This window comes from Antechinus flavipes, chromosome 4 (assembly GCF_016432865.1).
Source record: "Antechinus flavipes isolate AdamAnt ecotype Samford, QLD, Australia chromosome 4, AdamAnt_v2, whole genome shotgun sequence".
Classification (NCBI taxonomy): Eukaryota; Metazoa; Chordata; class Mammalia; order Dasyuromorphia; family Dasyuridae; genus Antechinus; species Antechinus flavipes.
In genome coordinates this window covers 407,830,646-407,844,566 of record NC_067401.1, presented here as the reverse complement: position 1 = coordinate 407,844,566, position 13,921 = coordinate 407,830,646, and the positions used below count along the sequence as shown (strand labels likewise).

Sequence of the window (13,921 nt, the reverse complement as noted above, 5' to 3'; positions counted from 1 at the left end):
AATAGCTTTCCATTTTCAAAACACATTCAAAGATAGTTTTCAGCATCCTCCCTTACAAAAACTGTGTTCCAATTTTTTCTCCTTCCCTTCCCCATTTTCCTCCCCTAGACAGCAAACAATTCAGTACATGTTAAACATGTACAATTCCTCCAAACATATTTCCACAAGAAAAATAAGACCAAAAGAAAAAATGAGAAAGAAAAAAGAAGCAAACAAACAAACAACAACAACAACAACAAAAGTGAAGATATCATGTTTTGATCCACATTCAGTTCCCACAGTCCCTGCTCTGGATGCAGATGACTCTCTCCATCACAAGTCTACTGGGACTGACCTGAAACCCTATCTGTAAAGTTGATGACAAATTTCACATTAGGAGTTAATAGCTCTAAGTCTTTCTGTGTCACCCCACCCAATGACAACAAGGACAAACAAGACCAGAACAAGCTCTTTCAGACCTAAATTTATATTTCTTTCCACTTAGAAACTTGTGTTTAGAATAATAGATCATCAACTTGTTAGTTGATTGGATAAAAACAAGAAATTGAAATTTAATGTTTTAGATGCTCTAATTTTCTTTTTCCTCCATCTTGTTTGGTATATTGATATCTGTGCCTTCTAAGTTTTTTCCTTCTTTTTTGAAATTGCCTCATTAATATTATTACCAGTTATAATAACAATAACAAGCTTAAGAATGTGTCAGTGATCTATAGTTTTTGTTATCATGGGAGGTTCCTCTATCAACATAGATCACAGCTATTTTCCAACATGTTTGAGTTTCTTGAGGCTCAAGGAGGAGAATCAACTTACTCAATATTAGCTAAGTAGTAAATATTTTAGGTAGGATTTGAACCTTTTTTCTCTGAATTCAGAGCCAGTGCTTCCCCCTCCCCCCCAATACTTACCACTGACTGAATTTTTCTGACTTCATGGCCAACTGTTGACCACTAGTGGTAGCAAACAAATAGAAATGGGGTTCACTAATCCATTCAAAAGGAATTCCTGCAACCATGTATTGACTTAGTTTTAAAATTCAAAATCATGTTTTTTTTTTTTTTTTGCTTTCACTTATTTTGTTAAATATTTCCCAATTATATTTTAATCTGGTTCAGTTGCATTCAGGATGTGGTGATAAGCCATAGGTCATGTATTTGACACCTTGATAATAGCTCATAGTTTAGTAACAGAGAGAAAGCCAAAGAGAGAAAGTGGTAATAATAAAGGTATAAGATGACACCAAATGAAATGTTTGATTGTGAGGTATACATATAGATCTATATCAAGGTGGTGAAAAGGCTAAGAATTAAACTAAAGAATAGAATAAATGGAAGAGGAGAGAACACTAAATGTAGCTAAGACATTTCAGAAACCAGATATGAAAGTAAGGTTTTTTGATTACACATGTACCACACTATCCTTCTGTATAAAGTTAAAGACCATTAACAAAAAAAAAAAAACAAAAAAACAAAAAAAGAAATAAAGGCTGTTAGGATTCTTACAAGGTGCTAAGTAAGTGGAATTGAGGAGATAGTGGTTAAATCTAGTTTAGCATTGATTTAATCCTACAACAAATAATGGTTTCCTAGTGATATAATGATTGGTGTATACTCAGTGTGGAACATATAAGGAGGAGCTATCAGGGGCAGAAGGACAAAGACAAGCCCACTAGAAGCTCTCGGAGCCTCAGCCAGGATTCAGTCGAGGAGATTCACAAGCCAGAGAAGGCAGTGTAAGTTCTCAGAACCAAGACTACCAAAGGCCTCTAAGAAAAACTAGCAGAGCTCCTGGCTGCATTTGGGCTGATTATTGAGCTGAAAGGAAGGCTGCTCCCAGAAGCCCCCTAAGAAACCTGCTCCCAGAAAATATTACATTTTAGAGAAGAATATTACAAAGACATCTTTTATGAAAATGTTGGTATTTAACAGGATAAAACCAAATGAAAAACAAACAAGTTAAGAACATGCTTTTATTAGTCTTGCCCTTTCCCTCCTTATCTGAAAATGTCTCTGAAAAATTCAGAGAAGTCTTTCACAACAACAGACAAAGGGTCAAAATCAGATAGCAAAGCAAAAATCAGTATAATCTGTGGTTCTGTGCTGAATTGAGATCTGACTTGTAATCACTCTATCTCCAATTTGTCTGTTTGGGGAGGCAAAATATGCTGAAAAGAACCCTGGCCTTGGTAAATCGGTCATCATGGCTCTTCACTACTTATTAGTTTGTCTTTGGGCAATTCTAATAAACTCTGAGGCATGTTTATTTATCTGAAAATGAAGAGGCTGGAATAAAGGAATCAAAAAATTTTTTTAAAGGCTCAGCTACAGAATTGTATAATTCTGTGAATTTCAAGCTATATTGAGAGTCAAGTTTCACATTGATACTTTATAGAATCTTGTGTATGTGGTTTTCTCACTGAAGAACAATTAATAATAAATAGTATAAATCTATAAGATCTTATGTTATAATGTAATTATAACATAATAATATATCATATTATATAATAATATATTATAATCATAAAATCTTTAATCCTTTAGATTTAGAGTTGGGTAATGTGATAATGACATTACAGTATAAATAGGTAATTCAGATTATATTTCTTGCTTCTATACATATTGACCAAAGACCTTTAGACAATTCTCAAATCCTGTCAATTTCAGGTTTACTGTCTTTACAAAAGGAGGTAATAATTGTCAGGCAATTTTTATAGTTGTAGCTATGAGACCAGTGTGTTGAAAGCTGAAAAGCATCATATAATTCTCATCTTCAAAGTAGCTAGAGATTGGTGAGGAGACTGTTCCAATAGTGTAGGCAAGAAAATATGAGTTGCCTAATTAAGGTGGTGATGGTGGCAGTGACAATGGAACAGAGGAGGTGGATGCAGGAAATATTTCAGTTAAATCAGTAATACCTGGCAGCTTATTGGATGTGGGAAGTGATAAGGAAGAAAGAATCAAGGATGAGGCCTGAATAATTGGTGGATGATACCACCAACAGAAAAAGAGGAATTTTATTTAATATTACTAATAATTAATAATAATTAATTAATATTTAATAAAAGAGACAATTTTTTTGGTAAGACTTTAATAATTTTTTTTCTAATGTCAAATTAATTGCTTTCCTTTTGGATAATTTTATTTTGGTAGGGGTAGATTGTTAAAGAAGTGAGACAGCTGTTCTTTTTTTTTTCTCCAGAATGTGTGAAATTTATAAAACAAGTTGAGCAACAGACACCAAGAACAGTCCTTTTTTTTTTTTAATTTTTTTTTTTTATTTTCAAATGCATAGCATGTTTTATGACTTTTACCTTATTTGGGCTTTGGCCATTTAATTTTCCTTAGGTGCCCGTGATTGCTGTATTGGGTTCAGGTGGTGGGTTCCGTGCCATGGTGGGATTTTCAGGTGTGATGAAGGCACTATATGAATCAGGAATCTTGGATTGTGCCACATATGTTGCTGGTCTTTCTGGCTCTACCTGGTAAGTCTGCATTTTAAAATCTTTGTATTCCCATTTTTCATTTTAAAATGTTTTCATTTAGTATTCCTATTATTTTGAAATGAGTGTTTTGAACATGTAAAACTCACACTTTGAAATGCTGAATTGAATTTACCATGATGAAATAGATTGTGATAATCATGGAGAAGTTCCCTGGGTAAATCCATATCTGATAAGATTTGTCACAAAATTTCACTTTCCTTAATATAGCAATTAAAGTAAAAAATATATGTATAAAATAAAAATTCTAAATTATACATACTTTATTCTTCTTCCTCAGGAGAACTATTATTCCATAATTGTGAAATCCAGATTTTGTATTCTTTTTTCCTTCTTCCTTCCCTTCCTTCCTTTCTCCCTCCCTCCTTCCTTCCCTCTTTCCTTTCTTCCTTCCTTCCTTCCTTCCTTCCTTCCTTCCTTCCTTCCTTCCTTCCTTCCTTCCTTCCTTCTTTCCTTCCTTCTTTCCTTCCTTCCTTCCTTCCTTCCTTCCTTCCTTCCTTCCTTCCTTCCCTCTTTCCTTCCTTCCTTTGTTCCCTCTTTCCTTCCTTCCTTCCTTCCCTCCTTCCTTCCTTCCTTCTCTCCTTCCTTCCTTCCTTCCTCCTTCCTTCCTTCCTTCCTTCCTTCCTCCTTCCTTCCTTCCTTCCTCCTTCCTTCCTTCCTTCCTCCTTCCTTCCTTCCCTCCTTCCTTCCCTCATACCTTCCTTCCTTCCTTCCTTCCCTCCTTTCTTCCCTCCTTCCCTCCCTCCCTCCTTCCTTCCTTCCTTCTTCCTTCCTTCCTTCCTTCCTTCCTTCCTTCCCTCCTTCCTTCCTTCCTTCCTTCTTCCTTCCCTCCTTCCCTCCTTCCCTCCTTCCTTCCCTCTTCCCTCCTTCCTTCCTGCCTTCCCTCCTTCCTTCCTTCCTTCCTTCCTTCCTTCCTTCCTTCCTTCCTTCCTGCCTTCCTGCCTTCCTGCCTTCCTGCCTTCCTGCCTTCCTGCCTTCCTGCCTTCCTGCCTTCCTTCCTTCTCTCATGTAAATTTTTTTTGGATGAGGTGAAAGAGGAGATTCCTTGCCTCAATTGCTCCCTAGCCTTAATCTAGGGAGATTGCAGCCTCTGTCAGTGCTGTTGAAGACCTTAGCATAAAAAGGCCAATATCTCCCACTGCATACAGGATTATCTCTAGTCCTCCTGATTTTTATCTTGCCACTGAACTCAGATGGCATCACCTTCTTGATTTCAGGGTTCTCTTTGAGATTAAAGGACAAATACCAACAACAATTCCATGCTTTTTTTTTTTTTTTCTTTTGTAAAAAATGGGAGAGAGAGGGGGGGGGGAAGAATGGGGACAGAAAGGAGAAAAGGGGAGGAAGGAAGGAAGGAAGGAAGGAAGGAAGGAAGGAAGGAAGGAAGGAAGGAAGGAAGGAGGAAGGAAAGATAGAAAGATGGAAAGAAGGAAGGAAGGAAGGAAGGAAGGAAAGAAGCAAGGAAGGAAGGAAGTCTTCCAATTAACCAATTCCAGCCCAATTTTACTCACAGAGGCTGTTAGAAGGCCCTGATACCATGACATGCAGAGGTAGTATGAAGGTTCTTTGAACACAATTCATCACCAGTCTCTAAATTCTTTGTCTACTAAATATAGAGTCATTAGCAGTGATTTTTAAAATCAGTAGCTTAAAGGATCTAATTCTTTATGTATCTCAAAGACTATACCCTCTTGTAATAATTTTTTTTTAAATGAGATAACTCTTCTTCCCCATGGCTTCACTCTTGTCTGTGAATGAGCAGAGTTAAAATCCAGATGGAGCCTGGAGTCTGTTCAGCGAACATGTACCTTGGGGAGCTGATTATGAACTGTCTGGACCCATGTTTTGAAGGAAACATAACATTCTTGTGTTATTGAAGTCAGGATGATTCTTGATATTGTGTGGATTTGGTCATGCTCAAATAAGAGAATTTATGTAAAAGATTACACTAAGTTTCAAGGACTATATAAATATGAACTGTTTTTGTTGCAATTAATATTAGGGAAACACTGATTCAGAATTGTTACTGATTTTTAGAATCACTAACTTTTTAATATTTAAAGATGGGAGTTTCAGACTGAACTGAATTTGCTTTCATAATGAATTACAGAAACTTCATTAATAGTTGGGTAACAAGTAGGCAATTAGTCTGGATAATGATGATGTGCTCAGAAAGAAACACAGTTTCTCTTTCCCTTATCTATTGAGCCTCTTCTTTAGGATTGGAGAAATCACTTTCCTTTGCTTGCTGGCAGGCATTTAATTCCACCCCTTCCAACCTCCCCCCTCCCCTCCACTCTAGATACATGGGTACAAACCCAGAGACACACCGTTAACCTTTGTGTCAATGTAACTGTTCTTTCCATATGGGAAATGAAAAGAGAATAAACATTTATATAGAATCTACTATGTACCAGGTACTATGCTAAACAGTTTTTTACAAACATTATCTTATTTAGTTCTCACAACTCTGACTGGTAAATGCTATTTCAGAGTCGGTCAACTAAAAGTCTCTGAGGATGGTTTTGAACTGTCTTCTTGACTTCAGGCTCAGTGTTCTATCTATCACCACCTGCCTCAATGTTCTCTTCTACTCTTTTCTACTTCTTTCAACCCTATCCATCCTTCAAGATCTATCTCAATTTCTACATGACATTTTCCCAAAATTACTTAGATCGTCATGGCACCCTTCACTTAACTCCACTGAAATACTTGTTATTTGTAATTACATCCAAGTACAAAACTATCTGATAGTCAATCATCTATTGCTCCTCCCCCCACACCTTTTTTTGTTGGTTCTATAGCATTTGTGTTATCTTCCTAAATAGATTAGAAGGTACCATATGGGTAGGGAAATACTTTATACATAGCATATAAATTCCATACAGTTTGAACTGAAACATTTAGTGTGCACATATGTATCTACTCAGTGCTAACTTTGTATATTTTATTATGTATTTATAACTTTATATTTTCATTATATATACTTCATAAATACCTATTTCTGTATATTTGTTCATATGGATGAGAGTAATCTCCTGGAGGGCAAAAAATATTTTTGTATTTTTATCAGCACAATACTATACCTGATCCATGGTAGTTATTTAAGAAATGCTTGTTGATCAAGTTTATACAACACCATAAAAGATATTGTGAAGAAAGACAAAATAGATTGTTTCAATTCTCCCTAAATAAATAAGGATTTTGATAGTCTGATTCTAAAGAATCATTTTTGTATTTAAGGGATAAGGCAAACAAAACTCATTGGAATAAGAGAACAACAAATACAGTATAAAATATAATCAAAAGGCAGTGTGCTGTAGTGGATAGAAAATCATTCTTGAAGCCAGGAAAAACTGAATTCAAATCCCACCTCTGATATATGTTGGCTCTCTGATCAGGATAAGTCACTTAATCTCTTAGAAATATAGCCAACTCTTTTAAGATTCAAAGTTTCAGACCTGCATTAATAAATGAAATTTCCTCATCAGGGATTTGATATATAAATGAAATTAGAGATCCAGTTCCTATGCCTAAATAAACTATAACAGATTATTCAGTATAAAGAATCACTGTTTCATTGGAGTAAATTTGACTTATTTCATTGTCTGGCAAAAGAATCAGGGGATTAACCATTTTGAAGGACAATGTTTACAGAATTTAGAAATGATCCTGTAAATAATTTTAGTCTTCTTAAAGGCTTTCTTTCAGTTTTAGAATATAATTACATTATAACGTTTGCATAAGAGTCACTAGGACTTGGATTGATGAGCAAATAAAGATAAAAATAGAGAAGTGAAAAAAACTCATTAAAAGAAAGGAAAAAAAAAAAAAAAAACAGCTGGAGGGTATAAGATTGCAGCTGTCCAAAAAACAAAATGGAGATTCTTTGAAGTCTAGGTGGATTATGCCTAACATAATAAAGGTGGAGAATTATAACACTTCAACAGATAATTGAGTTCATTTATAGTTTATAAATGTGCCAGATTTTCTATATTGACTTTGCCTTACATATCTCTTCCATTGATGGTGTTTCCCATAACTTTAAAGAGTTCTATACACAGTTAAGATATTGAGAGTGAAAGTAGTAAAGGAAATTTGATCCTAGAAAAACCTTAAGTATAGTCTTGTCATTTACTTTACTGTATATGGTTCAACTTAAGTTGTTTTTCTGTCATGAAAATTTTGGTTTTTCAATACTAGTATTTTTTATTCCAGGAATGACAAAATTGGTTGGTAACGCCACATAACAAATATTCAATAATTATTCAAGTCTTAATTTATATAGTTAGCTTTTGGAGGGATATTAGATATGGTTTTCAGTTTTAGTTGGATAAAATGGAACATCTTAAAAAAAAAAAAAAAAAACCTGATGTAGTTATTCATTGTTTTTGCTCAGTGGAAATATAGTAGACTTTGTAGAATTTTTACCATGACATTTAGGTGTGAAATGAGGTAAGAAGGCCAGTGAGTAGAATGAAGAAAAAAACTCGGGAAAATAAATGTCTGAGTTGTGTAAGATTCACGTCTAATTGATCCATGGCTATTGTTCGACAAAAATGAGGTAATGGAAAAGCATTTGGAGGAGCCCCAGACCACCCAGATTTTCTGTGATCATAGAAGAGGATGTTATTGAGGGCAAAACCTCCCATTGCAGCTGTAGTTACTTTTACTATAAATTGCATTATTAATTTATGTTGTTTTATTTTCATTGATAACACCTTATTTGTATATCACCTTAATTTCCAATATATTTTTCTCTCCTTATCAACCATAAGCAATCTCTTATAATCAAGAACAAAAAATGAAAGTGGAAAAAAAGAAAGAAAAAGTAGATCTATAAAACTAACCTATTGGTCTAATTTTGTTATTTTCCTGAACTATCTTGGGACAGAGAGCAATTTTCTTCTTCTTTTTGTCCCATCACGGGAGATTCCCTTTAAAGGATTTATTTTCAACTGTCTGTTTCACCACTTTTTTGACTACCTGCTAGAGTGACTTATGCGGAAATAAATTAGGTAAGCTAGGATTTCTCAAGCTGTTTAAAGTTCTCATAGATATAGTTAGTTTATTCAGTTAGCCAATCAGCTATTTTTATCCTAACTCAAAGAGATTCCCACTTTGTAGAGAGATGACCACTTTGTTCCCCTCGATTTTTTAAAAGCAATTTTCAAAAGCAGTAATTAAAGGACATAGAAATAGAAGTTGATGTAGGAAAAGACACGAATTAAAATCAGCCCATGTCTAAGAAGTGAGGAAGAGGGGAAAAAAAAAGAGAAAAATGTATTATCACATAAAGTACCACATGTAAGATACTTATCAAAATTTAATCTACTTTATGTATGTGTGTATATGATAGCTATAATAATTACATCAGATTCTCTCTAGTATTTTCCAATTTGAACAATGATCCCATACATATATCATGTACATATATCATGCATATAACATATGCAAATAAAATACATATGTAAATAGATGTCCTGTACATAGATGTGTATGCATGTATGTAGACAGACACATGAATAGGGATATTCATTACTGCTCCTAATTAATAACTGGAATTTTTACGGATGAGAAATGATTTGGGTTATGTGCAGCTAATTAGAGATAGTTTTAGATTTCTTCTCTGTGACCCGATATACACGAGTAAGGACTTTTTGTCAAGGATGAAGCACAGTAAATATAGACTAGGGGGAAATGCTTGCGGATGTTGATCCTATCTGTGGGAGTCAAAAAGCTGAAAATTATTAATTGAGGGACAGAAAAAAAAACTACTGTATATAATCGCATACTTAGAGAGTAGCAGATATGATATTGAAAAATAAACAAGAATAGTAAGAGGCCACATAGAAATAGGAATGAGAACACAGGATTTGGATCCTGAGGATCTCGAGGACCTTCATTTTAATTATGGATTGATGAAGGTACCAATACAAATCTTGCTCTATAATCTTATCATCCTAGCTCTAAAAACTCACAGGAGGCAATATTTAAGAAGATGAACAATAGTGGTATTCATGGCCTCAGGATTTGATATATACTAATGGTCAGAGTATTAATGATAAAACAGATTAACTATGGTAGTGAAAAGAAATAAAAACAGACTTACAGGGATAACTGAAAGTTTATGAGATTTTAATTAAAACCAGAATAGAGCAATGGGAAGGCATATATTGTTTTAAAGTAATACAGCTGCAAAAAGAGCTTGCTGAAGAGCCTAGAGGGGTACTCTGTCTTGTCCAGATACTTTGTAGTTGATGTGTTTGGAAACTGACAAACCTGAAGAAGAGAACCTCAACTTGATCATTAGAGGTAGAAGAAGTGGAAGTAATAATGTAGTTTTTTTTTTTTTTTTAATTTGTTCTTTCCTTATTACATGTTAAAACAACTTTTAACATATAAAAAGGGAGCAGCTAGATGGTGCTGTGGATAGAGCACCAGCCCTAAAGTCAGGAGGACCTAAGTTCAAATCAGACTTCTGACACTTAACACTTCCTCATTGTGTGACCCTGGGCAAGTCACTTATCCCCAATTGCCTCGGGGAGAAAATATTTAAACTTTAAATTCTGGGCTCTGGAATCTTTTAAAATTTCTATTAAGACTACATCGTGTATCACTTTATACCTATCAGATAATGTGGTCTTAATAGAAATTAAGATTCTAGTCCTGAACAGGAATTGAAAAACTTTGTATAATTACTGATTATTCCCAGTCTAGAAAAGACAATTGAAATGGTCTTTTGATAAGTGTTTTTTAATGGAATAGAAATGAAAAAAATCCTTCTCCTGAGGATATAGTGTTCTCTACTGATGAAATCAGTAGAGAACAGGGTGTGGACAAAGCATGCTTTTTAAGTTGAGTGATGAACTCTGAGCTCCCTTTCTGCTCTGTGATTTTAAGATTCTTATTGTTAGGAATTGAGAGGAAATAGAGGCCTGACCTGAGAATAAAGAAGGCTTGTATTGAAGCTCTGTCTTTTTTTTAACACCTGTTGGCAGTGTAATACAGGGCAAGTCACATAACCTTTAGGAAAAGTCTCAGATAACATTAAGACTATAAATGGAAGGAGCAAATAACAATCAGCATTGATATAGGGGATTTCTTCACAAGAAGAAATTCTAAACTGACAAAATGTAGTTGATAATTAGCTCCACTAACATACGCCATTCAAAAATAATTATTAGGAAACATTGTAAGGGTAACTTGATCACTTTTTTATGGTATTCCTAATGAGTGTAAGTAAAAGTTCCTTGCACATATCTTCAATTTATTTAATGTGAAGAGAATCAAAAGATAGAGAAATCATATGAAGAAATAACTTCCCAAACAGACAACATTAACTGGCTTCTTTGTGAGAATAGTCACTGAGGTAGATAGGGAAAAATAATCTGGGAACAAAACTGGTTGAGAAGCAGCACAAAATAGTGAAAAGGTGAAAAGAGTTCTTACCTCTGAAGAAGATGCTAATTCAAATCCCAATTCTGATCTATCTATCATGGCTACATACATGACTCCAGAAAAAAAGATCCTTTTTTTTTTTTTTTTTTTTTTGTATTCTTTGCCAATTCTCTAAGACTATAAGTTGTAGCCATTTGCAATTATGCATAGGTAGAGGAAGTTTATTGACTGGGAGTATTCTCTACTTATGAAGAAGGTATGAACTGTTTGTGTAGGGATGTAAGGATGAGTGTATTTAGATGGGATAGTGGACAGAATATTGAACTTGTTGGCTAAAAAGACCTGGTTTTAAATCTTGCCTCAGACTATTATGTAATTGAGTGACCAAGGCAAATCACGTAGTTTCTATATCTATAAAATGGGAATAATAACACATTCTCACAGTATTTTTGTGAGAGCATATGAGCTAATTGTGGGATATGCTTTGAAAATCTTAAAGTGATGTGTAAAATTTTAGTTGTTATCATTATCATTATTAATTACTACTATATATTAGATGTATATGATTTTGTCATATACACATAACTACATACATATATGTATTAAGGAAAATTTCTTGTCTTACTCAGAATTTGTGTATGTTTATATATCATTATCATTTTCAAGAAGAAATTAAGAAGGCTCAGAAAGTCATAACTAAAAAATAATCACATGAAAAATGAAATTGATCATTGCAAATTAGAGAGGAAATGTCTGGTTACTGATAAAAATACTTTCATAGTCAACTGTCTGTGTGTAGTAACTAGTTGGAACAAAGGATAAGATCGACACCATTTCGGAAGGAAGGATGTATAGATTGGAAGATAGCACGTATAATTACAACAGTCTCAACTTGATGTATCATTTTTCTTTTTATAAAACCATTATGAGAATGGTTTAGGTGCATATCAAAGGTAACTTTGATGAAAATATGAGTTGAGAATAGGCAGACTTTTGTGAATGATTTTTTCACACTAGAAGTTATCTTCATAGTTGCACAATTGACTGAGTGTTAGAGCAAAGCCAGAATTTCTCTTTATCTACTTTTTTTGTTAATTAAAAAATTTTGAACATAAAAACTCTTTTCTAATAAGGTACTTCCTAGGCATATATAAATAATGTTATCATACAACAATCCTTGACATGTACCAACAGAAATAACTTTATTGGAAGATGCTTTTATTAACAATATGATATAAAACACAATAGCAGGATACATAAGCCCACTAAAGCATCTTGTCAGTTTCATGGAAGAACAGGGTTGAAATTAAAAAAAAATGTTTTATAGATGGTAATGTTCTCTAAATGCTCATTTTTTGATCAGGTCATATTGTTTTCATTATATTATAGCACCTCCTCAGTTAGTTTCACTTATTTGGTATGGAATTCACATGAGAACACTGTCAATATACATGGGAATAATCAAACAGATAGATGATATATGGCATATTGTGGTGATCAGTAATTCACAGCCATATACATTTTATCAGGGAAATACTGCTAACAAAATAGTGAGGTTTTGCATCAGGAAAATACTTGAGATAATCAAAGACTCGCTCAATTTCTCAAATGCAACCTAATTTCATTTCTTTCTAATCAACTTTGAGTTCAATTTATCTGAAATGTCTGTCCATGAGGTATGTCCTAGTTGATTAACTCAGTGAGTAGTTTTCTATCCAACAAGCTTTTTGTATTCAACATTTATTAAGCACCTCCTATGTGCCAGACATTGTGCTAAGTACTGGATTTGATTCTGAAGGGGAATAGGAGTGAACATGTACAGTCTATTTTCCTTTTGATCAAAATCCTTTTGTCTCCCTTCCCCAATATCTTGTTTCTTTGCACTTCATTAAGTTATCAGAGGTAAGTGGAAATAGTCACTGATGTGGTTCAGTTCAAAGTGTGCTGGCTTTGGAGCTAGAGGACCTGGATTTGGGTTCTGAGTCTGCTATTTACTGTATATGTGGCACCAAACAAATAATTTCTCCTCTTTTGGTCTCAGTTTCTCTATCTATAAAATGATGGAGTTGAACTAGATGCTTTAAGATTTCTCAATTAAATCAATGATCCTATAACCAATGAGCATCTTAGAAGACTACGACCAAGATACCACATTAGGTGATAGGGGAATACAGATAAAAAGTTAAGAAAAAATATTTTTTTTCTTCTTTTCTTTAATTCTTTGGTAAGGCAGATTGAATCATCTTTCTTTGTGCCAAAGATCTTTTTATTAATTTTCACTTTAATTTGATATAAAGCTATGCTTTTCTTTTTGAGAATGTTGTCAGATAGGCCCTAAATTCTGTTGATTGTGTTTTCTTTAGTTTTCTAGTATGTGTTGTCTCTCTATTCTCACCCTGATTGTCCAGAGAAGTGATCAAAGGAAATTAACTTTAATTTGATATAAAGCTATGCTTTTCTTTTTGAGACTGTTTTCCTATGGAGCCCTAATTTTTCTGTTAATTATGTTTTCTTTATTCTTGTAGGTATATGTCATCTCTATATTCTCACCCTGATTTTCCAGAGAAGGGACCAAAGGAAATTAATGAAGAGCTAATGGTCAGTGTCAGCCACAATCCTCTTTTGTTGCTCACACCTCAGAAAGTCAAACGCTACATTGAATCGTTATGGAAGAAGAAAAGTTCTGGACAGCCAGTCACTTTTACTGACATCTTTGGGATGTTAATTGGAGAAACCCTAATCCACAATGTAAGCTGCAGTAACATTTCTAGTTCCTTTTAAAATAGAAATAGATATTTTCCATCAGTTTGTATAAAAGGACATTTTATTTCCTCTAAATTCTCACAATGATAGATAACTAGAATTATCTTAGTTAAGTGGTGAAAACTTTTATGAAATCTAAATGAATAAGGAGATCTCTGGTATTAAGGTTCTTAATGGAATGTTTCAGTTATTTGCCTGTTTATGAATGTAGTAAATACCTAATTGAAAGGCTTCCTATGTTTTGGTGTGTGCATATTTTAA

General features: G+C 33.9%; 1 protein-coding gene across 2 annotated transcripts in view; it reads left to right on the top strand.

The window, feature by feature from the left end:
• The window catches only part of PLA2G4A (phospholipase A2 group IVA), a 143,230-nt gene that overhangs the window by 80,019 nt on the left and 49,290 nt on the right, over positions 1-13,921 (top strand). For both annotated transcript variants that reach the window (XM_051998764.1, XM_051998763.1), the window contains exons 7-8: positions 3,342-3,478; positions 13,423-13,645. In XM_051998764.1, coding sequence (XP_051854724.1) covers positions 3,342-3,478; positions 13,423-13,645 — 360 coding nt within the window. The remainder of the gene's footprint in view (positions 1-3,341; positions 3,479-13,422; positions 13,646-13,921) is intronic.